Below are 24,609 nucleotides of genomic sequence, written 5' to 3'. Positions count from 1 at the left end.
GGGGCCCGCGGGACCCGGGCGGGGCCGGCCGGGCCGCTTATGGCGCCGCACGCCGCCGCCGCCCCGGAAGCGCTGCGGGCGCCCCACGCGCCGGTGCCGCGGCAGGCCCAGGCCGCGGCCATGGCGCTGCTGCGCGGCCCCGCGCCCGACGGGCAGCGCTCGGCCGTCAGCAGGCCGCTCTCGGCCGGTAGGTACCGCGGGCCGGCGGGGCCTGCGCCCGGGAAAGGCCGCCCTGCAGCGCCCGCCCGGGCGCTGGAGCCGGGAAACCGGCCGGTCCCGAAGAAGTTTGCCGTTTATTTGACTTTGATTGTCCCCGTCTCGCGTGCCGTGCCTTCGGCGGCATCGCTTCAGCCCTGAGGAGCAACAAGTCTGGGTTCGCTGCCGGAGGGAGTGGCCCGGGCTGGGGAGCGGGAACGCGGGGAAGATGAGTCCGAATCCAGCAGCGCTGCCGCGGTTGCCTCCTCCCTTGCCAGCAGGAGCGCGTTTAATGCCGTTTGACGCGTGCGTCCCTTTAACTTGCCAGCACCCTTCCAGATGGGAGCACGGCGAAGCGTTGGGAGGTCCCGGCTGATGGGCACGTGTGCCATCCGTGATGCTGTACTTGTGTGGGTTTTGATGGGGTTTAATTTAAAAAAAAAAGTAAACCACAGAAGGTGAAGTTGCTTTTATGTTTTTACTTATAGCATCAGTACTCTGTCAAGTGGAACCTGTGGGAAGATGGTTTGAAGCATTTATTAAGAGGAGAAACATAAATGTTTCTGCCTCTTTCCAGGAGCTAGAAGATGAGAAGGAACTTTCTGAAGAATCGGGGGATGAAGAACTGCAGCTTGAGGAATATCCTATGTTAAAAACCCTTGACCCAAAGGACTGGAAGGTATTCAGTCAGTATGGCTTACTGTTAACTAGATTTGCCCATCAAGGTTATACGCCATGCCCAAGTGCTAAAGATCTCCTTCCTCCTCACCTCCTATACCCATGTGAATCAGTTTGTGTTCCTTACCAGACTATCTGGTGCGTGAAGGCAAACAATTCAGGATAAGATCTTAGCTTTGAGCTGTGGCTTTTTATTTTATTGCCTGAAAGTATTAAGTGTCTTTTCTCCCTGTCACCATCTCCTTTATTCTGGAGTTACATTGGCACTCTTAATATTAACAACAGCAATTCAATTTTCCAATAACTGAATTTTCTAGTGCTTCAATCCAATTTAGATTAAGCTACTTGAACTTCTGTGACAGTGGCTTCATTTACTGATATTCAGTGATTCAGTAATTATTCAATAATTTATGACAGTTGTTCCTATAGTCTTTTCCCAATGTTTATAAAGAGAGGGAAGAATTCTCCCTCTTGCCTTGAAGAGACGGGGAGGAGAACTGGTTTTCTGCATGTGTTGTGGTGTTTTAGCTTTAGGTATTTATGAGTGTTTATTAGGGTTTGTGGTTCTTTTCTCTCAGAATCAAGACCATTATGCAGTTCTGGGACTGGGAAATATACGATACAGGGCTACTCAGAAACAAATCAAAGCAGCTCGTAAGTACCTTTCCCTCATAAGCATAACCTTTTTTTTCAGATGTACACAACTGGTTTCCTGTGAAAATACCTGCATGTTGTGAACAAGGTTTTTATTGTTTCCCAGGCCAAAAAGTTTGATTTGTGCTGCTTACCAGCATCTTAAATTCATTGCACAGCTCTGAAATCCAGAAGCCTAAATCTAGGGAATTGAAAAGTTTCACATCTCTGTTTCCTGGCCTTTGTTTTTTGTCAACAGCCTTGAGACTGTAACTCTGCATTTCTATAGTTTTGAGTCTGCAGTCAGGCTCAGTGAAAGGCAGAGGAATAGAGCTGTCCCTGTCCTCTGTGTACCCAGAGGTTCCCTTGCAGCCCCCTGAGCTGCCACGTTACTGCTGCTGAATGTTTACAAAAGGCTGCTGCTAGCAGTCATACTGGTCTGAGTGTGGCATGGGAACGGAGCACGTTGGGCTTCAGAAGCTTATTTCTGGAGAGCAGTGGGCTTGACTTTGCTAGAAGGATGCAAATATTTAGTGGAGGAAGATTTTAAAAGACTCCGAAGATTGTTCAGTAGGCTTTCTGGGATAAGCCGATGGCTTTGTGAATGGATCTTGTGAACAATTGCCTGTATAACTGTGCTGGTGCACGAAGAATCACTCCAGATACTTCCAAATGAAAATGGGTAGAAATCAGTGAACTTCAAACTTACACGGGAAATGAGTGGTGCTCCACACCACTGTGAGCATTTGCTGCTATGGAATAGAGCAGCACCTGTTCTGATGGTGGTCAGTGGTCTCACTGATCTTCTGAGCAAGAACCAGAGCCTTTCTCTTTAGAACCCTGACAGCACTCACTTTTTCCATGGTGCTGTAGAGATGTGAGTCTTCCCACCTGTGTGTACTGTGCTTTCCTGTTTCTAAGAAGGGTTCTGATGTGTTTCTCAGGAAACAGGGTGCTGTAACTGCTTGCATGGTATCTTCTCTCTGCTATTTTAGAGAGAGCCAAGAAGGTACAGTGTGCATTGTAAGGCAATATGGCAAGATCTTTCGGTAAAGAAGTCGGTCTGAAACTTGGTTTTACCTTTTAAACAAACACCAAGAACACCTTGGTAGCACCTTCAGTAGATACTCTGTATGTGCCACTTGTGCCTTAGGATTCAAGGCCTGAGTAGAGGGAGAATTTAACCCAAAGTCCTGTGTGTCTGCTCAGTGTTAGCCATGGGGAAGTGCAGCAGCATTCACAGGCTGTAGCTTTCTTGATAATTTTCACTTTGGATAGTGTTCAGAAGTTCAGTAAAGCGATAGAATACAATTTTTGTTTTATCTGAACTATTTTGTTTTTCATTAGAAATAACAACTAAAATTACATTAATTATTTATTCAGATACGAAGCTAACTACACTTACAGATACTAAAGCACTTTGCTAGGCATAATAGTAGAATAAGTGTCAGACTTCTTCAGATGTTGAGGTGGAATAGAGAACAGGGTTTCTGAGTTGTGGTTATTTTAAGTCCCAGCAAAGATGAAATAATGTTAATTCTAACTATAGTATTAAATCAAAGAAAATTCATTAACTTCTGTTTTCTGCCAGATCTGACTGTTTGCTTTGTATTTTTATTTAAGTTTCAAATTAGAGAAATGCCAGTTGGAATTACTGTATTACTTTGTAGTTTGAAAGTGTTCCCGATGAAGCATTTCTAACTGTAATGCATTTATTTGTTAGATAAATCCATGGTTTTGAAACATCATCCAGACAAGCGAAAAGCTGCAGGGGAACAGATAGGAGAAGGTGATAATGATTATTTCACTTGCATTACTAAAGGTAAGCAATTGATCTCGTTTGTTAGATCCTCTCTCAATCTACTTGATCATCAGAAACGTATTTGTTGTGCTTCATTAGGATTTTAAGGAATTGTCAATGACTAAACAGCTGGAGAAGTTATTTTTCCATTTTAGAAAACTGCATCAATAGATCACATTAGGTGTAACTTCCCAGTGGGTAGAAGCAGGATGGGAATGCAGCTGACAGATGTTTGGTTGGCTGCTGTGCCAGCTGGTGACAAAATGTGACTCTTGCAGCAGTACACACACAGATGAACCTCTGGAGGTGGCCCCATACCTGGGATAAACTAGTGAGCCATGGAGCAGTTCCCCACAGGCACCAACAGCAGCTGGAAAATCTGAATCCTAATGTGCTTGCTCTGACAACAGAACGTGTGTTGATTTGATCCAGGTCATCAGTTTCTTCAGCTGCTCATTTTTGCCCACAGATGAGCAGGTGAACTCAATTGAAGAACATTTCCCTCTTGCCTTAGTGGTGGACTCAGCAGTGCAGGATTAATGGCTGGAGTCTGATTTTAGAGCTCTTTCCCAACTTTAATGATTCTATGACGCAGAACACCACTGCTGGCCAATTCCAAACCCACGGGGGATGTTCTAGGTATATGACTTACATCTCCAGAAATGCTTGAGAGCTTGGCTTTTTTGTTTATTTTAAACAAATTATTTTCACTCAGTAAGGTTGAAGCAGGATGAAATCTTGGAATTTGTGTTTCTAAACTTCCTCCTCTGAATGTCTCCTTATACTAGTTAATGTGAGCTATGTTAGACAAACTAATGTTTTCAGTCTCCTTTGGAGTTGTCAGAAGGAGGAAGGTTGCCAAAGAAATAGTTTTTCTGTTGCAGTCCTGTCAGAAACTGTCAGATATATATGATGAGAACTGTCTGCACATGAATTCAGAAATATCCTCTGTGTTCTACATTCATGGAGCAAAATATCATAGAACCTTCCCTCTTAACTGTTTATAATCCAAGTTTGGGGGTAAACAGAAAGGAAAGCACAAAGTAGCAAAGAAAAGGAATAATGCTCCCAGGCAGCATTTTGGAGGGAGGAAAGACTAAAATGCAATAGTAGGAAAGGGGGACCTGGAGTAGGAGCAAACAGTAATGAAACAGGGAGGAGAAACTTGGAAAGGTGGGAGAACATAGGTTGGATTCAGAACTTGGTCAGACAAAGGAATGTGTGGGAGGTACAGAGCTGGGGGAACTGAGTGTGTGGGAGTAGAACTGGGGATCTGTAAGTGGAAGGGACATCTCTTAAATGGAAGAGGAACCAATGGATGTGCACAGAATTTTCTGAATCAGGAAAATGGTATGGGGGTTATTGAGGCAGGATAACTGGGGTCATTTGGAGTGTTGGTGGAGGGAAGTCCTTTCCCAGAGGGAAAGGGCAGACTGGCAGACGGCAGCTCACTGGTGGCCACTGTCATTCCTTCCTCTCTCCACTGACATGTGCAGTGAGATCAGTTTACAGAAGTGCAGAGCACCAAGGTCTCCTCCAGGTTATCACCTCCTACATCCAACCTTCATGGTGCAGTGTCCTCTGGCAGGGGTGTAGGCACAGAAGTCCATGAATGATTGCAGTACAAATTTGATTCCTTTGACTTTTCATTCTTACTGAAAAATAGTGGTCATTGTAAAACACCACACTTCATTGAGAAAAAAAGTAAGAGTACAGAAGCTATAGTTTGTGTGATTTCCAGAACATAAAATTAGTAATGTGATGCTCCCCAGCTGCAGGGGTATAAGAACAGGAAAACTGGGAGTGTTTGCATGTTTTGGAAAGCTTGTGTGGAGTTCTGTATTCTATCCAAGACTCAGTACAACTTCATCATGACCTGCAAAAATTCTAATGAATGGTTCCTGTTCTTGCCCATTCTGACAACACATGAACATAGGGGCAGCCTTTACTCAGTGCCTTAGTAGACCATTTTGTCAATTAATCTGCAAGGATCAAGTGTAAGATAAAAGTCTGAAGATGTCATGCCCAAACTCCCAGTGTCTGAACAAAATTTACTGCAATAAAATTAAATATTATGGGTTTTGTTACATCTTAATGGTTAAATATGTTCTTTTTCATAAATGTTTTCCTCCTACTTAGTTTAACAGGAATAGACAGCAATGCTTTTTGGTGTCACTAAAATAATTAAATATCAAGCTCTACAGAACACTACAGATAGATGATACACAGATCTGAGAACATCTATTTAAACATTTACAACCTTATGTCTGGTAACTTTCAGCTTATGAAATATTATCTGATCCTGTGAAACGACGAGCATTTAACAGCATAGATCCAACTTTTGATAACTCTGTACCTTCCAAAAGTGAAGCAAAAGAAAACTTCTTCGAAGTTTTCTCACCAGTTTTTGAAAGAAATGCCAGGTAAGCTATGTCTGACTGCCTCTGCTGTTGCTGGAGAATCAACATTTGCAAACTCTTTTGACATTGTGTTTGTAACAAGAATGTGTTAATTTGCTAGAAATGTAATACAACTAAAATAGTTGCAATTATTTAATTTTAAAATAATCTGAACTATCAGACTGATGGCATTGAGTTTGCCTCATGCAATTTTTAAAAAAAGTTCTCAGCTTCCTGTTACCTACTGCCCTTTCTGTACAACTCATTGTTTCATCTTAAAATTACTTACAATACAAAATGTTTGTGTGCCGTTGACTAAAAATTCCTTTTTTAAATGATTTTCTGCTGAGAGTGAGACATTAACAGAAGACAATAGTTACAGTCATTATTTAGCTGGTTAAAAGAGAAGGTAATTGTTACTATCGATATTTGGTGGTTCTCTCTTACACTGTGTGACTTTTTCTGCATTTGATCCATGGTTGGCAAGTAACTTGGTATTAAGGTTGTCACAATAGAAACCTGTCAGCTTTTCCCTGTATAAAAGTGCTTAATTGCATGAGGCACTTTACAACATTCTGAACAATAATTGTGTAAACTATTCAGTCTTACTGCATCTTCTATCAAGTATTCCATAGACTTCAGACCTGGATCTGTAGTTTTCAGATGAGGTTTTTCCCTTCTCTGCAATGGAAATTAATGCTGTGTCATGGAACAACAAATTCTAGAGCCTGTTTCCCCAGAAAAAAAATGCAGTGGGGGGCAAAGTATGCATTATTCCCTTGTACTCCATTAAAATGTCTGGGAGACTTCCTGTACCCTACCACAGAGCTGAGTTTTTCACAGAGCGCTTTCTGTCCAATTTCTGTAATCTCCTCTACCAGAAGAATGTGTATGGAGAATTGAGTATCTAGAAAGATAGCTTGTGCTCCATCAGGTCTTCTTGAGGCACAAGGTAGGAGGCACTCGGGCAGGAGAAGGTTGCTTTTTTGGGGAAACTCACCCAAAAAGCCCAGTCTGGAGGATACTTAGGAGGAACTCTCCTGTTCTGTTCCTCTTTCCTGGTGCCCCCCCCGTGTTGGTGGGAGGGACTCTCGGATTTTGATTCTGTACTTAACAAATGCCATGTTATGAAGATTGTATATATATTATTTCTTGAATATATCCATGTATTTTCAGGTGGTCAAATAAGAAAAATGTACCTAAACTTGGGGACATGAACTCCTCATTTGAGGAGGTAGATGCATTCTATTCCTTTTGGTAAGTCAGCTGATGCCTCTGTTTCTATTCACAGTATTCAAGACATGCAATATAAAGGGCTTGCAGTCCCTTTGGTGTGTGGGTTGTGAGCTGTGAGCTGTCCCAGCCTCCTGATGTCACAAAATTACCCACAGCTGTGTGTGCCTTCCACAAACTGAGCTGGCTTTCTCCTGGCTAAACCCACTTTCTGACTCTGGTGGCTGAGAACTGAGCTGACCCACAGACTGGAAGTCAGGTTTAGCTCACCTAACTTGTGTTTTTAGTGGAGACGTCTTATGTGTTTAAGCTCCCCTAGTAAAGGGAAGTGTGTTTAGTCCAAAAAAGTCAGTCATGTTTATGGCTTGCCTTACCTGCTAAATATGGGTGCTCACATAAAGATTTATTTCTCTCTGAACTCTGCCAACTGCACTGCCACTGCCTATGACAGAAGCGTAGACAGCTGTAGACATTTAGAGTGGGCAAGACTGATGTCATCCTGAAGTAGACTATGTCCCACAGTACAGAGAGGTGTAAATCATATCCTGCATTTTGACTTAACACAGTGGAATCACTGTAGGTGCAGTATAATTGTTTATTATGTATTATAAATTGTAAACAGCAGTACGGTTGCCTAGAAACACATAACAGTAAAAAAGGTAGCTGATGTTTAACAGATTTGCTGTTTTTTCATTATTTTCTTTTTTTTTCTTAAATTTACTTTAGGTATAATTTTGATTCCTGGAGAGAATTTTCCTATTTAGATGAAGAGGAAAAAGAAAAAGCAGAATGGTATGTAAGTAAAAATAATGTTGACAGGAGACTAAGAGGTTGATACAGCAAGAGTTTCCAACTTTCTCTTAGACTGTAAGTCATAGGAAGAAAGGCAGCTGAGCCAGGTCTGAATTCCACTCTCCCAGCTTAGGGGTCGGTCACGGACTTGAACTGAATTTATTGTGGGCTTCTTCATGTAATTGAAGTAGTTCCTGCTTGCCTCAAAGAGATATATCTGAGGGGGTTTGAAATGTGTGTTCATTTAAGTCCAGACTTGCAATTCCTGCCAGTCCCAAGCACAGGTTTAACCTGGAGCCAGGACAGAGTGGATGAGCATGCAGGTATCACTTCTCTCTTTAACTTGTACTGAGAAGGTGATACTTCCTAGAATTTGGAGAGATGAGTTCTGATGGCTTGATGCTAAAAATTATGTATTTGTTGATGTAGTGATAGTTGCTGAATTACTCAGACCATGTTGCATTGAAAATACATTTTGTTTTTATCCTTCCTACAGTTACAAACACAGAGTGTTCAAGTCGGAGCTTTAGTCTAACACACATTTCACAGGACACAACCTCACTTAGTAATCCTTGTGAGACCATAATTTGCATCATATGAATCTCTTCTTCCAAGTTTGGCTAGAAATCAGTTTTGTATTTAGATTCAGTGGTTGGCTTTCTTTGTGCTAAAAACTGCCATATTTAGGCTGTAGCTAGGGATTTCTCTTCTCTTGTGCCTCTTCCTACTACTGAATTTCTTGAGCCTCACCAGACTCACTGTTCTCTCTCCTGCCTTCTCTGAAGGCACCGTAATCAATTCCCTATTGCTTGTGCTTGTGGTAAATAGGCTTCTCATTGGAACAATCTTGAATTATTTACATAGCTCTCTTTTTCTGCTCATTCCTGTCATTAGTGTCTTTTCTCAAAGATGTTTAGACAAATGGTACCTAGTCTGCTGTACTTAGGAGAGAACTGCATTACAGCTGCTGTTCAGATGGTCATGATTCTTGCTACCCTTTCTTGCCAAAGGTGATGTTGCTCATGTTTTAAAGCTTCAATCTACTAGTATTAGTCTCCTTCTCAGTTATAGGGATTGTTTTCTTTGTTCTGAGGTAGAGTGGTTTGGGTTGGAAGGAGCTTTAAATACCTCACAGTTCCAACTTCCCTGCCCCCTATATTGTTCTCTATGTGGTTGTGTGGATGAGGCTATAGACCCCCACTAAAAATTTGCCTCTTTCTTGACAGCACTGGTAAATATTTCAGATTATTTAGTCGGCCCATCTATAATCTGAGCTGTATTTTACTGGAGTGAATCTGGCATGACTTTACCCAGAGTATCATGCTACTTCATAGAGTGTTGTTTCTGTACAGATGGGTTTACTTGACTATGTTCTGCAAAACGAGGTAACTGTGGCATTGTTTATACTGCTGTCCTTTAATTAAACCCTATGCTAGCATTTCTGTTGTTTTGCTTGAGTTTAATGTTAGGTAAGCAAGTGGATTGCATTTTGGAAATAAAGTCCATTATCTCATTCCCTGCCATGACAGATAAGCAGCTTGGTTAGTCAGGTTTATATAATTATGCAAACACTTAGCATTTTGTACATGAGTTCAGGGCCTGGAACTTAATTTTTTGAAGTCTATTTTTGAAGTATTCACAGAAGAACATCTGTGTGGGGGGAAACTATTTAAGAAGCTTGTTGATGAATTTCTAACAGTAGCACTGTAAAACCTTAGCACTGAACTATGCTTTCCCTTTTAGTCGAGATGAAAGGAGGTGGATTGAAAAGCAGAACAGAGCTGCCAGAGCATTGAGAAAAAAAGAAGAAATGAACAGAATTAGGACTCTTGTTGGTGAGCACACAAACTGCTGTTCTCTATAGAGAGATTCTTTAACTAACTGTGGAAGTCTTCTGCTTTTTTTCTATACATGATGCTTCCTTTCTTCTGCCAGACAATGCATACAGCTGTGATCCCAGGATAAAGAAATTTAAGGAGGAAGAAAAGGCAAAAAAGGAAGCAGAGAAGAAAGCAAAGGTAGAAGCAAAACGAAAAGAACAGGAGGCAAAAGAAAAAGTAAGTGAAGTATATTATTTGGGTTGAAAAACTTTGCTTCATTCACACCTGCCGTTTCAGGTTCTAGATTTGTCAGAAGACTACTGATAGAATTACACTGGGGTTCAAAAATGTGTTGTCTTTGATGCCTGTGCAGCAGGCAGTGCAAGGCTGGCAGCCTTGTGAGAACGAGATGGAAACAAGGAATGCAGATTTGAAACAAAACACCTTTGAAAACTGTTCTTTTGTTGCATACACTTCCTCTGGTTTCAAGGCAAGCATTAAGTGCATAAAATGGATGTGTCTGCTTGCCTTGTGCATGTGGTTTGTGAATGGTTAGTTGGCATGAAATGTTTTGAGATAACAGAACATACTTGATATGAGCAGTTTGGAAAAGATGGCTCTGAAAGTACAGGAATGAAAGGGAAATGTAAGGTGCAAAAAAGTAACTTAAAAGACATTAGAACACTGCAAAGGATGTCAGTAATGATGCAGGAGAAATACTGGACCACAAAGTTCACAGGACCTCCTACTTCTGAGGCAGGAGTAGGAAACTATGTACAGTTTTATATCATCACTGTAGATTTATAAACTGAAGATCCTCACAGTGAGTACTTGACTTTATGCCAAATGGTGTATGTTTCATCATCTCCCTCAAAATTCTTGGAAAATGAAACATTAAAGTATTTATGCATTTTTAAAACCCCAAACATACAAATAAAACTCCATATTGATATTGACTGAACGACCCTGTAACAATGTGAGTTGGATGATTTTTTTAATTGCATTTTTTTCCTTTTGATTGCAGCAAAGACAAGCAGAATTAGAAGCAGCACGGTTAGCAAAAGAAAAGGAGGAAGAAGAAGTTAGGCAGCAAGCATTAGTGGCAAAAAAGGAAAAAGAGATACAGAAGAAAGCAATCAAAAAAGAAAGGCAAAAACTCAGAACAACATGCAAGGTATTTAACTATTATTACAATGAAATACAGGTTATGTCAGACAAATTACTGTGTTTGCTTGTTCTTAGGGCTGGAGATGGGTATGGAAAGTGGGTTTACTAAAAAAACAAAATACTAAAACACACACTTACATGCATATGAGTTACGAGTAAAGCTGACCAAATAGGTCTAAACACAGCAGTGGCTGAAGAATGCTGTGTGTTAAGCCTTTGTCTGAAGGAATGGGACAATAAAGTTCAAGAACTTTGTAGAACATGTATTTCTGCTTCCAGAACTGGAATTACTTTTCTGATAATGAGGCAGATTGTGTTAAAATGATGGAGGAGGTGGAAAAGCTTTGTGATCGTCTTGAGCTAGCAAGGTAAGTCTTCCTGCTGCTGCTTTCTGCTCCTTTTGATACCCATCTTGCTACTAGCTCTCCATTGTAACTTAATAATTTATTTTTAGTCTGCAATGCTTGAATGAAGCACTTACATCCACAACAAGGGAAGGAGGAAAGGCGGCTGTAGTAAAACAGGTAATTATGCTGAGCGTTGAATCAAAATAACAGAATAATTTGTGAAATCAACCTGTCTGAAGTGGAGTAAGATACAGCATAGCTGCTGTGGAATCGTGCTTGTTAAAACACAGACTTGATTTTCAGAGTCCACACGCAGAGGGATCTCTGCTCCATTTTACATTGTGCAGTTCATGGCCGGTCAAATTAACAGGGCCAGCCAAGAAAAAAATACACATTTTTATCTGTAAAGAACACAAAACCTACCTCTTGTACAGTATACAGAAACAGTAGAGGAATTTCATTTTGCCCAAAAATGTGTAGCATTACCTTGAGGAAGGAGGGAGTCTCTTCTTCTTACGCAAGAAAAATCCTAGTCTAGTGTCTGTGACTTGGGGATAGATCCACAAAAGACTTAAGTGTGCTGCAGGCTGTAGGCACTGGAAGGGCTGGTAGGTTAGATACCAAGGAATGGGAAATGCAAGACACATGGAATCAAAATTTACCAACACTCAGCAAGGATCTGCCAATGTTTGCCATCAGGGAAAAGCCATTTGAACAAAAAGCTGAACCTACATCCTGCAGAAAGAGTAAGGTGCTTTATCTCATCCACTATGGATTCACAGGGGTGAACTTTTTTCCATGGTGGGGAATATTATCTGCCCCCATCCCAGGTCAGGTTTACTCATCAGACACTTTAAGACTGAAATGCCTGTTATTCTACAGGGGACTGAATTCAATATGCCTTTCTCCAGGAGAATGTTCCAAATGCAGGGCAGTTCCCTTTCAATCTGTTAAAACAATTCCACTAAAAATTATTTATCAGATAACTTTCCTTTTGCTAGGAAGGTTTTAAGAAATAGGTTTCTTGCTCTTGCTGTTGGGCATCCTGCCAACAGCTGTAAGTGCAGAGCTCTTCTAATATTGCCAAGATTGGACTGGGCCCACTCAGAAGCAGATAATTAAAGATGTGTCACACCAGTCTTGAGATGTGATTACAGGTTACAAAAATGTGCAGTGGGTTAACTTAAGTAGTATTATTGCTCGCTAAAAAACATGTGGCCATCTAACCCTGAGTACACACTTAGTAACTAAAATCTGGAGCTCATTCTAACTTAAAAGTTCTCCGTTACTATGGCTGTACTGACATAATCAGGCTCAGATACCAGTTAGGCTGGAAGATTTGAGAATCGGTGTATTCAACATGGATGCTTAATTGCCCTCACTGCTCTTAATACTTCTGTGGATCTGTCCCTCTAAGTCAAGTATTAGCCTAGACAATCACGCCAGGTTGAAAACTTTTGCTTTAATTCTGGGGATATTAATTTAATTTCCTAGTGAACCTGTGATGGATTTCTGCTATTAACTCCTAATCTTTAAATCCTAAATATATACACATGGAATGAAGGGAAACAATAGCTGAACAGATAAGCTCCTCTGTTTCCTTACATATAATATACAGAACAGAAACTAAGCAAAATCCAAAGTTCAAAGGAAGTCCAGAGAGGGGGTTGTGTCACTGTAAAATGTAACGATAATTTAGTAAGTAAATAAATAATGCTTATTTACAATCTTTAGATAGAAGAAATAAATGAACAAATAAGGCGAGAGAAAGAAGAGGCAGAAGCTCGTATGCGCCAAGCAACAAAGAGTTCAGAAAAGTCAACCACTGGCGGTGGAGGGGGAAGCAAAAACTGGCCAGAGGATGATTTACAGTTGTTAATTAAAGCTGTGAACCTCTTTCCAGCAGGGACTAACTCAAGGTACTTTTCAGGTTTGGTGCTAAAAGTCCTTAATAACAATTTTTAATTAAATAACAAGCATAATAAAACATATTTTGAGATCATCCCCAGTACTTTGTCAGTATAAGGACTTCCTAAACATCTTCCTTTTCCTTGACTCGAAAGCAGCCAGTGGTTTGTTTTTCCTTGGTACCATGCTCTGTGTGACCCTGGAGTTAGCTCTGGCCCTGTATCTTGCTTCCCCCCAGCTTTGTGCCTCAGTCCATTACCAGGATGGTGCTGAGCTGCCTGTTTGCACAGGGCTTACTCCACAGTAGGCTCCAGTCCTTAAAGTGGAGAACAAAACCACACCAGTGACTGGGGTGCAGCTGGGTAGGAATAACAGCTACTTCCAGGGGCTCCACAATGAATGTGAGGCTGGTTTCTACTCTGTGTGGTAGAATGAAAATATCCCGAAATAGGAGTTAAGTGCACCAGCTTTCTTCAGGGGAGAGCCAGAGGAAAAGGGAAAGGCTGAGATTTACAGAAAGCAGCACTGGCACTCAGCTTACTGCTAAGCAAAAACAGGAGCACACTTTAAATACTTTTTCCCAGGAATTAAATGCCTTCTTCCACCGAGGATTACAAAGATTTCAAACATCCATTACAAAATTTGGATGCTTACTGAAAAAAAAATAGCTGCCATACTCCATGGAGATGATAGCAGTGCCTGTTTCTGCAGCTCAGCACTCAGTCTTCAAGGCTCCTGTCTGATCAGCAGTACATACTGCCTTCCATTTCCTAAGAATCCACTAGGAGTAATCTTGGGACTAGGGCTGTTCCAGCTCTCTCCTGTTTAAGCCCCTTTACCTGATGCTTAGGCATTTTTCTGGGGGCACTGGACATAGGGTTAGTAACTACTCAGCCCTTCAGTGTAGCCTGCAGTATTTAATGCCAGAGGTGTTTAGGAAATTCAGGATAACAGCAGTTAAGCAGAATTTCAAGGATTAGAGGTTTGCACTTACCTACATTCTACCCCATCCTTTTTCTTTATTGGGAACCGAATTGTTCACCCAAGCTGATTGAATTCTTCAGTTAGTGACTGAAAACTTTCCAGAACAGCTACTCTGGGATTTTGCACATATTTAAGTATGTTTGAACTTACTCAGGAGTTTATAAAAATGTGTACAGGAGCTTGACCATAGCTTATATGAAGATAAGGTATTATGTAATATGGTGATTTATCCCTTCTCTTCTTGCTGTAGGTGGGAAGTTATTGCCAATTATATGAACTTGCACTCTACTACTGGAATAAAACGAACAGCAAAAGATGTCATCAATAAAGCAAAGAGTCTCCAAAAGCTTGGTATCTATATTACCTTATTTTGTAATAACATGGTCTGCCTGCTTCTGTGCAGTTGACTTTTTTTATGATTGGAGCTGTGTTTCTTGAGAAAATGCTCTGCACAGCCCCAAAAGAAATGAAGTTTGGATGGAGGGGTTAGAGGAGCATTTATGTGATTCAGTGTTTTCATCCTAATGGCTCTTTTGTAAGTCAGCACCTCACAAGCAACTCTCAGAAACTCTTAGTGTAGATTGATGCTCTTATGTCTGGGACACATGAAATGCCAGGGCACAGAGAGAGATATATGGGCCTCTCAGAAAGCTCCCTACAAAGGCAGGCATCTAAAATAAATGGAACTGATGAAGCTCTAGAGATTCTTTAAAAAAATTAATGGAATCTAACACCAGGGTAAGACACCTAAATGAATGTGGCTCATCTCCTCTTCAAAAATTAATATAAAAATGAAAAATGAAGCCTAGAGAACTCTGGAATAAGGTTGCAAGGAAATTACACATTTCACTACAGAAGGAAAAAAAAAACCACTAAATTTTCAAGAGGTTTCTGCATTACAAACCACATGGTGGCACAAGCAGCACCTGGATTTTCCTGCCTCTCCAACATGGTCACACCCTAAGCAATGCATGAGTTTTGTGCCACAGCCCTTGAGAGAATAACCCCTCTTGATTTTGGTGAAGTTGTAGATTCAGGTTTAAGATTATATGGAACAAGTATTCCTCTAAGCACTATAAAGTAGGATAAGGGTTGGAGAATCTGACACTCTGAGAAAAGTTTATTGGACCCTGAATGAATTTTTTTAAATCTACCAACCTCTTTATAGTCATTTTAAAGTAAGTAGAATTTGGATTTTATGATTTTGTGATTATTGTAATTAATCTGCTACAGAATGTTATCATTATTATTACATTTGACTTTAATGTTCTTGCAGTAATTATTCTCTTTTTCTCTTTAATGTGTGTTGCTCATAGACCCTCATCAAAAAGATGACATAAATAAGAAAGCATTTGACAAATTTAAAAAAGAACATGGTGTGGTGCCTCAGATGGACAGTGCTGCCCCCTCAGAACGATTTGAAGGTAAAGGTGAAAAGGGAGCCCTTCTTGTGCACTTCTCTCCCCTGGGTCTCTTAGGAAAAAAGTAACCCAGAACTTACTCAAGATTTGCTTACAAACTTTGATAGCAAGTAAGTGATCCAGTCTCTGGTGCCAGATTTGAGGGTTTCTGGTACACACAATACACCCCAAAACTTCATGGATTTTAAATCAACTATAATAGGTTTTACTATTTTTTTCTAGACTCTTTTTAAAATATATATTCTTGCTGTCATTTTTGCATTTAAAAACAGGATCACCTCTAGATTCATCCCCTTGGACTACAGAAGAACAAAAACTTCTAGAACAAGCTTTGAAGACTTATCCAGTAAATACTCCTGAAAGATGGGAAAAAATAGCAGCAGCTGTTCCAGGCCGCTCAAAAAAAGACTGCATGAAACGATATAAGGTAAGGTCCCTCACCTCCTCCTGGGAGTGGCACTAGTCCAGGTCTTGAGAGAATCCTTTGTTTTTAATGTTCCATGGCCTCCCAGAGACAGTATCTGACACAGGCAAAATGATGGAAACTTACAGGAAATTTTTTCATTTTGGTAACTCAACCCCAAAAGAGCAGTAAGGACTAAATGTTCCTCAGTGAAAATAGTGGCTCTGGAAGCTGGAAAGGAAAGTCTGTGTCAGGAAATTTGTTCTACACTTTGACAGCAAGCTCTAGCAGATGGTGAAGTCCTATCCCTAGCCTCCTGTAGGTGAAGTTCCTGATATACAAGGATTGACCTTCCATTAATTGATTTGTTTCTAAGAGAAATTGCTCTACAGCATTAAACTACGTAGATTTCTCATTATGTTGAGAATTAGAGTGTTTCACAGTGAATATACGTAGTGTTCAAAACCACAGCATTGTTCACAAGTTACATGTTAAGTTTCTTTGTTCCCCACCTTCTCTTCAGGAACTCGTGGAAATGGTCAAGGCAAAGAAAGCTGCTCAAGAACAAGTGATGAATGCAACTAAAGTCAAGAAATGACTCTTACTGACAATCCTTGTTTTATAATAAAAATGCAAATACTGTACATGTTTCCATTCCTTTCTTCATTATACAGAAACAGAGGAGGGGCTGGTTCTTGAGCTGTAATCTTCTCAAAAGCAACTCCAAAGTTTTAAACAGGGGAGTAGTTGGTTTTTTGGGTGTTTTTTGTTGTTTTCTTGGGTTTTTATAAGCTAAAATATGCTGAAGTTCTTGTTATTCACTACTCACGACGCCAATACATGCCACTGCAGATTTTGCTATACTCTGGAAGTTGTTCAATTGGACCTGGAAGTTAAAGAAAGTTGGCCATGACACATGCTTAACTCACAGCAAGTGGTCTGGAGGGGTTATGGGAGGATAGGGAAACTTCTACCACATACCCACGGCAGCAACTGCAGGATGCTTATCATAGATGTACTTTGTGCAGATTTCTCTAATAGTCTGGGCATCTATAGCCTAAAAGGGGTAAAAGAGGCACCTTTGTTACAATCCCATCTTAAAACCATTTCTGATCTTAATTTTGTATAATCCAAGTGAGCAGGAAACAAAACACTTGGAAGTTTTCTCAGTTGGAAATGTTTTCTCAGCAGAAAAAGAAATACAACTTCTACATTGTTACTTTCTGCACCAAGTAATTTTCTTGATGGCCTTTTAAAAGTTACAACATGGGTGCTACTCACTTCAATCCTTGCCTCAAGTTCTGGAATTGGGATTCGGCGTTTGTAACAAAGCATTTGTCTTCCAATGTCTTCACAGATTGGTGTGGACCCTAAAACGGGAAAAAATGCTTCAGTTATCAGCCTACGGCTCCACAAAGAATAAAAAGTTCTCATAAGTCTCACCATCAAGTTGTAGCAGCATATTTGTCTTTAGAAGATTTTTTGCTCGAGCTACTTCATTTTCTGTAATGCTTGTGCAAAGTCTTATCCTGAAAAAAAGTTTAAATCCAAAGGCATTAAATAATAGTAGTCTGTAGCACACGATTGCCTGTGATAAGAAGGTGTGTAGGCATTACTGCACCTATGAGGCACTACTTTTCTGTAGACAAAGCTGGTAAGACAGCTTGGAAAACAAGCCATGGATACAAAGCAGCAGCCTAAAAGTAGGAGTTTTGGAAGCATACCAAGATACCCAAGAGCAAACTTTTTTTTTCTTAGAAGAGCTGTATTTAATTTTATTAAATAAATATTTTGAGGCAAGTGCAGTCTGTACTTGTTATCTTGAGAATGGATGTTGCTAAGAAATAGGAGCCAAGCAACTAGAGAACAGGTAATTAGCTATAAGACAATCCATTACTTCCTGGCTCCTCTCTTGGTGAGATACTAATTTGCCACACTGCCTATGGAACATTTTGTGAGGAGAGTGGGATGCAACAAATAGCTTAACACTAAATTCTTGTCCCAGGAATCGGCTGTATATTCCCTGGTGCTAAGCTGCAGCAAAGAGAGTCAAAGTGATAACCTTTTTCTCCACGACTTAACAGGGATCTCAGAATAATGGTATATGAGAAGTGATTTATGTGATTAAAGGAACTCCTTTTCAAGATTTGTTTCAACTTCACCCACTTTAAATCAAGTGCTCTTAAATAACATATATGTGTTTTTAATAGCATCTGCAAGTTCAAGCTTTATAATTGCACCTATGGACCTTCAATACAGATTTAAGCCTCAGGTTAATTAATATTGTCTAGAATCATAAGTTTCAAAATTCCATATGTAGCAACTCAACTTTCCCAATGTATTCACTAGAGCTTTCTAACACCAGCACATGATACATCAAGTGGCAGCAACTGCAGCAATTGCAGATGGGCTGTCTGGTAATTGCACGTTCATTATTCTCATCCACAAATATTTACTCTTTCAGTGGTGACACTTGCAGCTCGCGGGCTGTACAGTGACTGAGCAGTATACTAAAATGTCTGACAATATCGTGACTTTTGTCATTTGCCAGTGAAAAAAAAAAAAATCCCTGCTGTGTTTTCTCATACAAGAAACAAAATCTGTATCTTAAGCTATTCACTCCAAGTAAGGGTGCCAAAAACTGAGTGCTGGGACTTGGCTTTGGGTGCTAAAGTTTAGAATTTGATGCATTTGTTGTTCCCAGGTGAGCCCAAGCAGAGAAAAATACTCTCTTTAAATACTTTATTTTTAAATTGTATTTCTCCACTAAAAACAATCTTTTCAGAGAAACAGTTGGTAGCTTACCACTCTCTCTGAACAAAGTGCACCATGTCCTGAATAGTGGATGGCTCACAGACCATATAGAGTCCCCACAGGCCTGTGTCAGTGTAGCAGGTGTTGAAGGACTGGAAACTGTGACACAGGTTACCATGGCAGGCAATCTGAGCAAGTTTACTAGACAAATTCTGCTGAGGCAAAAGAAAAACATATTACTCCATGAAGTTTTTTGAAAGTTTACTAGTCACCTCCATGATTTCCCATTTTCATTTCAATGATGACCAAACATGCAGTAGTAGCTACAAGGTTAATTATCAGCTCTTCATTTCAACCGTTTCTTTCCCTGCATGTAATATCACACTTCAAAATAACCCCAGATTTGAGCCAAAATCATATAGACACTTAGGTTCAAGAAAGGGATAGTTAATTACTGATACCCACAAGTTCGGATGACATACAGGTATAAAACATCCTACTTTCCATGAGGGCTGGCAAACCTCAAGTCAGCTCTATTTTGGTGGTTTAGAACCACTTCCTAAGATTCTCCTAGATCCTGGGTAACAAACTCTCTCAGATTCACAACTGGATCCCCTTTTCTGTCCTGGCAGTACCCAAGTGAGGGAGATCCCACCAACCTCATGAAGAGCAGGACGGTGCTTGCAGGTTCACTCACCACTCCTCCTCCAAAGGACCGATCCCAGTTGCCTATCAGAGTGTTGGCTACCATGAGTGGGATTGTGTCGGGGTCTGACCAGCCGGCTGCTTCGACAGCAATGGCCAGGTGTGCCAGGGGCATCTTGTCATCCCTTATCCGAATCTGGAACACAGCAGAGCAGCTCTAGTGCAACCTGTACACGCTCAGGCAGAGGGCAAGTTAAATAACAGAAAACAGACTTTTCCATTACAGCTGGATTACAAAACATGCACTAAAATTAAAGCATATGAAGATTCATTTAACATCAGCCTTAACTGGTGTCACCTGGGGCAATTTCAGATCACTTTGCTAACATAGAGAAGCATTACAAGTCATTTTATGACTACCAGCAGCAAGGAAATCTGATGACTTTATAAAATCTGAAAAGAGATGGGAATAGAACATGGATGCTTCAGTTCTCTGCCACATCCTTTAAATGAGTGATTCTCAACAGGTGGAAATGCTCCAATAGAGTAGTCAAGAGGATAAAAGGAAAGTTGGAGCAGGAATAAGGAAGGTATTCCTCCAGGAAGTGATGGAGCATAAAAAGTGGTGGCAGCATGGTTTGTCCAAGAAAGAATGGGTAGTACTGCTTCGGAAAGCAGCTACTCCATTGTCGTCACTGGGGGCAAGAAACCTTTTCATGTGCTGAGTCTGTGGCAGAGCAGCCCTCTCTCCTCACCAGAGAGCAAATGTCAGGGAATTTGATGATCATGTCAGATGATGTCAGCTCAAAAAGCCACCCAGCAGCTTACCTCACTACCTGTGAAGCTACAAGGTGGCAGGGGTGGCAGTCCTCCTTCTGGAGCAGATGGCAAGTTACCAAAATGGCACTTTGCCAGGTCAAGTAGTTCATCATGAGAGACCCCTGAAGAAAGGTATTTCACATGCTATGTGATGTTACTCTGTAAACAGTTAATTTAAATTGCTGCACAGTTTAAAGACTCAACCAAGCAGTAATTTTTTGTGCCTCTGCTTTAATACCCCACTTTTGGATTCTTCACACATTCCCTTTATACAGAGCAAGATCATTATGATTCCCCTTTCTTGGTTCTCTTTAGCAGCCTTCCATTAAAACTACATCAAATCAAGCTCTTTGCTCTCTTTCAAGCCTCAATGTTACTTCTTTCCCTCTGCATTCCTTGCTATTCCCCTCTTCACACCTTCTAGGACCCTGTTTTCCTGCCCACGTGGAAGAATGACTTTGGCCTCCAATTCACTTCTTGTTCCTGATTTAAGGTTGCTGGAATAATACTGACAGGAAAAGGGAACAAAAGCTCAAAGGGTATGATTGCACAAAACACAAGAGGGCTACGCAGAGCCAACAACAAACAGGACCTCCTGAACAATGAGTAATTCACCACGTTGTTCCCACAGACTCAGGCCACCGTTTCAAGCAGTTTCACATGATCAAGGGTGAGTATCCCATACTGACCTCCAGCAGCAGCCAAGACCATTCTGGGTCCTTTGTAATGTGTTGTTATGTACTCCACCAAGTCATTACGGTTTATGGATCTAAAAACAGGAAAGGAGACAGCACTACTGTGTCAGTAAAGTTTACTGGAGTAAAAGGAGATTAAGTGCATGTACCAATACAATTATCAAAACCATTAAAAGTGCTGCCAATGTTCAGAGCAGAGGCAGAAAGCTAAAATAAGGGTGATTTTCTAAAAAGCAAATAGGAACTGAATAAAAAGCTCTTCTAGCTTCCTGAGAAGGAGTGAGAATTCCAACTCAGCCAGGTAGAGACAGGATGCATTAATGATCTCCTTTCCTTTGAAAGCAGCACATTTAGCAGTCCTCTGATCTGCACTGGTCCAAACAAATACTGAAAGAGCAGTGCAAACACCATGTGCTTACAATAATGCCTAACATGTGACCCATAGGAAAAAGAAGTATTTCCAATTTTGTGCCAGATGCACCTATAAGAAACAGGAGAAAGATACAGCAAAAAACCCAAAGTCATGCAGAAGACATCTGAAGTTCACATACCCTTTGATACCTGCCTACAGGGAAACTAAGGCAACACAGGGGTTATACTTACAATTATATTCAGTGCAATTTCAGCTGCCCTCCAGTGTAAAAATTAAATCTGACACAATTCTCTATATTTTTAGGTAAGTCTCTCAATATAAAAAAGTTACCACACAATGAAAGACAGACATAGTTTTGGACATACTTGATATTTTCAGTGGGTCCTAAAATTGTCCGTCCTAGGGCTGTATTCTGGTAGGCTGTGGCATGAAGGTAATCAAAGACAACTTCTTGCAAATTGGTTTCAACCTCTTGCATCTCTCGAAGTATAACTCCTCGCTCACGCTCAATCTCTGCCTCTCCCAGGGTACTGTTCTGAATTATGTCAGCAAGAATTTCCACAGCTAATTGCAAACAGAGATGGAAATGAAAAAAAAGTATTTTCAGACTACTAGAAAAATCTGGTTCCAAAAGTGAAACCCACCTCAAAGAGCAAGTGCTAATAAGACTAGCAAGGGGACGGGAAGAGAGAAGTCCAAAAGGTTTCTTATCTTGGGACTCTGAAGAGAAAAATATTTCAAATAAAAGCTTCCCTGCTGGCTCCTTTCCAAATCTGTGCTCTCACATTCTTGTGAAGTTCAAGAACAGACTTTTCACTGGGCAAGGAAGGGACTCTAACACTGCAAAAGCATCACTCTGTGTCATCTCACTGGAAGGTGGATAAGCATGTTCTTTGCAGCTTTTCTGATGAATTGGAACAATTACCTCTTGGTAAATCTTTTGAAAAAGCCTTTGCATAATACACAGTTTGCTCCCTGGACGTGTACGCATTCAGATGAGCCCCCATGTTCTCAATCTCTAGTTCAAGGTCTAACTGAGATCTCTTTTTTGTTCCCTGAAATAGAACAACAAGAAAACCACATTAAGACCCTTCAATTCATCTACTCATCATTACTACTTCTTGTTTGGGAAAGTCATGATCAAGAGAAAGAAAATGTATTCTGGAAATAACACAGGCATACTAATCTCTGCAAGTTTGAAAGTCAGATATAAATCCTACTATGCTCCCAAATGAAAGTAAAAAGCTGGCTAAAGAGTGACTGTCTGTCTTCTAAAACTACTATAAGAAGGTAAAAGTGAGTTAAAAATTAGATCTGTGTAATCCATAGATGTGTAACACTTGCACAGAACTAGGATTTTTAGCTTCATTTTCTAATGGAAACCAAAGTCTAAGTTGTCCATGTTATTTTTCTCCTTTCAATTTCAAAAATTTATTTATACAATTCTAATAAAGTTGTCATCATTGATCTTTAAAGATAAATAACTTAAAAATCCATTATAAACATCTACATCAATCTTCACACTCACCTTGAAAGCCATATGCTCAAGAAAGTGAGCAGTTCCATTGTTCTTCTCATTTTCATATCTGCTTCCAGCATCGATCCAAAGTCCAACCTCAGTTAAAAAAAAAAAAGTCATTTTCCCAGCTATCAGCTTTGCTATGGCTTTTTCTTTAAACAGCAGGTTTTCAAGAAAAAAAAATTTTGATCTTCACAAAAAATTTAATTACAAATCTACAAAAGCCTTAAGACTTCTATGTCCTGGCTTAAGTTCTAGGAACAGTTGCTAATAAATACTGAAATGCAAATGCAATTTCGTTCCGCAAGGAAATGAACACACAGGAATAGATACAAAAAACCCTTCCTTTTGTAAGTTACTTACTGTGCATGTTGAGAGTCCAGAGTCTTCAGAAGCTATTTGCAAGCCATTTTCCAAAGGACTCACCCTAGTTTCAGGGACATTTAAGATTACTTCTGTTGCCGCTTTGGAAACTGTGTGCCTCCCTGTTCCAACATGCACACACTGGAAAGGAAAATCATCAGTCACACTCAGATTGTTTAGTTATATCCAAGGATGCTTTTCTGAAAAATGTATTGCTGAACTTAAGCATCTCTCAAAGCACACATTTATAAGGGAAAGATTCAGGACTGCTATTCACCACTACTTCACATAAGGGAAGCAGCAACCTGAATCTGAAACAAACCCTGACGATAACTACAAGTGAGGAGATGCATCTGCTGCCCTCCAGTCTGACACAGGAGCTGTTACTCTCATCAGCCAGCCACACTTGTTTCCCAGTTCTGCCAGCAAGAGCCCGCAGGACCTTTACCATCTGGAATACTCCTGGGTACTCTCAGCTTTCTAAAGTGAAGTGAGATACAGCCCAAGGGCCTGTGCCAGGACTGCAAATCAAAGCCATTGATCAGAGCAGCACAATCATGTGGCAGTGAAAGCACATTAAATGAGAGCAGGGTAAAAAAGAAGAGAAGCTTACTGCAGTTTTTCAATAACAAGAAATGCAAATATGTATCCCAAATTCAAGCAAACAGCTATCTTGAAAACTGTTATTTCAAATGTTTCAAATAAACAAAGATTTCTCTCCCCATAAAACTGCCCTAAACATGAAAGTGCAAAATTCAGCTCTCAACCACTCTCCTCTTAGAACACGTTAGATCTCTTAAAACTCACTTATTTCAGAATCACAGCACAATTCAAGTTTGAAGAGACCTCTGGAGGTCTCTAGTCCAACATCCTGCTCCAAGGGGGATCATCTTGGTCAGACCACTTTGCTCAGGACTTTTTGCACCTGGGTACTGACAATCTCCCAAGATGGTGAGAAACTGCACAGCTCTGTCAGCAACCTGCTCCACTGCTTGACTGCCACATACCCAGTTTTTCCTCTCTTGTTTCAACTTACGCCCGTTGCCTCTCATCCTGCCACCGTGCCCCACTGTGTCAGGCCTGCTTTTATCTTCCTAACAACCTTCTCCTAGGTGCTGGCACACATACTTCTCCCAGCGCCTCTCACAGGTCCAGCCGAAGCCATGGCTTCTCCAGCCTGAACAAGGTCCGAACCCTCAGCGTTTCCTCGCAGGGCACATGTTCCAGCCCAGTTCATCCCTGCTGAACACCTCCAGCTCACTGCAGAGCCCCGGACCAGCTGCCACACACAAACCTCCTGCCCAGCGCAAACTGATCGCGTACTACACCTCCCGCCGCGCACCGCGCCGCCGCCGCGACTACAACTCCCAGCACGCACCGCGCCCCACGGCCTCCAGCTCCCCGCGTCCCCTCAGCGGCAGCCCGAGCACCAGCGCTCCGAGCCACCGCGGCGCCCACTCTCCCCGCGCCTCCCTCCTCTCCGCTCCGTTCCGTTCCCTTTCCCGCCGCCTCACCCGCTGCGCCGCGCCGGGCGCTCGCACCAGGCGGGCGGACCAGGGCAAGAGAAGCCGGCGGGCCGCTGAGCGTGCCGCAGACGCCGCCATCTTGACACCGTAGTGGGCGGGGCGGGGCGGGCGGCCTTCGGGGGCGCGCAGGCGCG

The 24,609-nt window shown here is 41.2% G+C and overlaps 2 protein-coding genes across 5 annotated transcripts; one reads left to right on the top strand and one right to left on the bottom strand.

Annotated features, from left to right (window-relative positions):
- The first annotated feature begins 14 nt into the window (after positions 1–14).
- On the top strand, positions 15–16,425 carry DNAJC2 (DnaJ heat shock protein family (Hsp40) member C2). Of its 3 annotated transcripts, none has more exons than XM_068189623.1 (17): positions 15–187; positions 684–874; positions 1,452–1,527; positions 3,230–3,328; positions 5,589–5,730; positions 6,883–6,963; positions 7,666–7,731; positions 9,475–9,566; positions 9,667–9,788; positions 10,576–10,725; positions 10,998–11,086; positions 11,173–11,242; positions 12,800–12,984; positions 14,208–14,308; positions 15,274–15,381; positions 15,651–15,805; positions 16,305–16,425. In XM_068189623.1, the coding sequence occupies exons 1-17, from the start codon at positions 40–42 to the stop codon at positions 16,377–16,379; spliced, it is 1,950 nt and encodes a 649-aa protein (XP_068045724.1). In that variant the 5' UTR covers positions 15–39; the 3' UTR covers positions 16,380–16,425. The 3 variants fall into 3 exon arrangements, with proteins under 3 accessions (XP_068045724.1, XP_068045726.1, XP_068045725.1); XM_068189625.1 differs by having other exon boundaries at positions 45–187; positions 773–874; XM_068189624.1 differs by lacking the exon at positions 15–187 and adding an exon at positions 486–501.
- Positions 16,377–24,609, bottom strand: PMPCB (peptidase, mitochondrial processing subunit beta). Of its 2 annotated transcripts, none has more exons than XM_068189626.1 (13): positions 24,464–24,609; positions 22,950–23,090; positions 22,596–22,682; positions 21,993–22,122; positions 21,433–21,631; positions 20,689–20,768; positions 20,009–20,121; positions 19,233–19,376; positions 18,587–18,750; positions 17,225–17,310; positions 17,063–17,151; positions 16,763–16,838; positions 16,377–16,667 (listed from the first exon to the last, which is right to left on the bottom strand). In XM_068189626.1, exons 1-13 carry the CDS (start codon positions 24,551–24,553, stop codon positions 16,603–16,605), a joined length of 1,464 nt encoding a protein of 487 aa, XP_068045727.1. In that variant the 5' UTR covers positions 24,554–24,609; the 3' UTR covers positions 16,377–16,602. The 2 variants fall into 2 exon arrangements, with proteins under 2 accessions (XP_068045727.1, XP_068045728.1); XM_068189627.1 differs by having other exon boundaries at positions 18,587–18,747.

This window comes from Anomalospiza imberbis, chromosome 5 (assembly GCF_031753505.1).
Source record: "Anomalospiza imberbis isolate Cuckoo-Finch-1a 21T00152 chromosome 5, ASM3175350v1, whole genome shotgun sequence".
NCBI classification, from domain to species: domain Eukaryota; kingdom Metazoa; phylum Chordata; class Aves; order Passeriformes; family Viduidae; genus Anomalospiza; species Anomalospiza imberbis.
The sequence above is the reverse complement of the archived record's forward strand: the minus strand, read 5'-3'. Positions and strand labels throughout refer to the sequence as shown.

Excerpts from the sequence above, each read along its gene's own strand:
- PMPCB (XM_068189626.1), bottom strand. The coding sequence starts at position 24,553 with ATGGCGGCGTCTGCGGCACGCTCAGCGGCCCGCCGGCTTCTCTTGCCC. Across the intron at positions 22,123-22,595 it reads TTGAGCATATGGCTTTCAAG|GGAACAAAAAAGAGATCTCA; the intron begins GTGAGTGTGAAG and ends GTTCTATTTCAG. Across the intron at positions 16,839-17,062 it reads AACTTGAGGCAAGGATTGAA|GCTATAGATGCCCAGACTAT; the intron begins GTGAGTAGCACC and ends TACCCCTTTTAG.
- DNAJC2 (XM_068189623.1), top strand. The coding sequence starts at position 40 with ATGGCGCCGCACGCCGCCGCCGCCCCGGAAGCGCTGCGGGCGCCCCAC. Across the intron at positions 11,087-11,172 it reads GATCGTCTTGAGCTAGCAAG|TCTGCAATGCTTGAATGAAG; the intron begins GTAAGTCTTCCT and ends ATTTATTTTTAG. Across the intron at positions 15,806-16,304 it reads ACTGCATGAAACGATATAAG|GAACTCGTGGAAATGGTCAA; the intron begins GTAAGGTCCCTC and ends CCTTCTCTTCAG.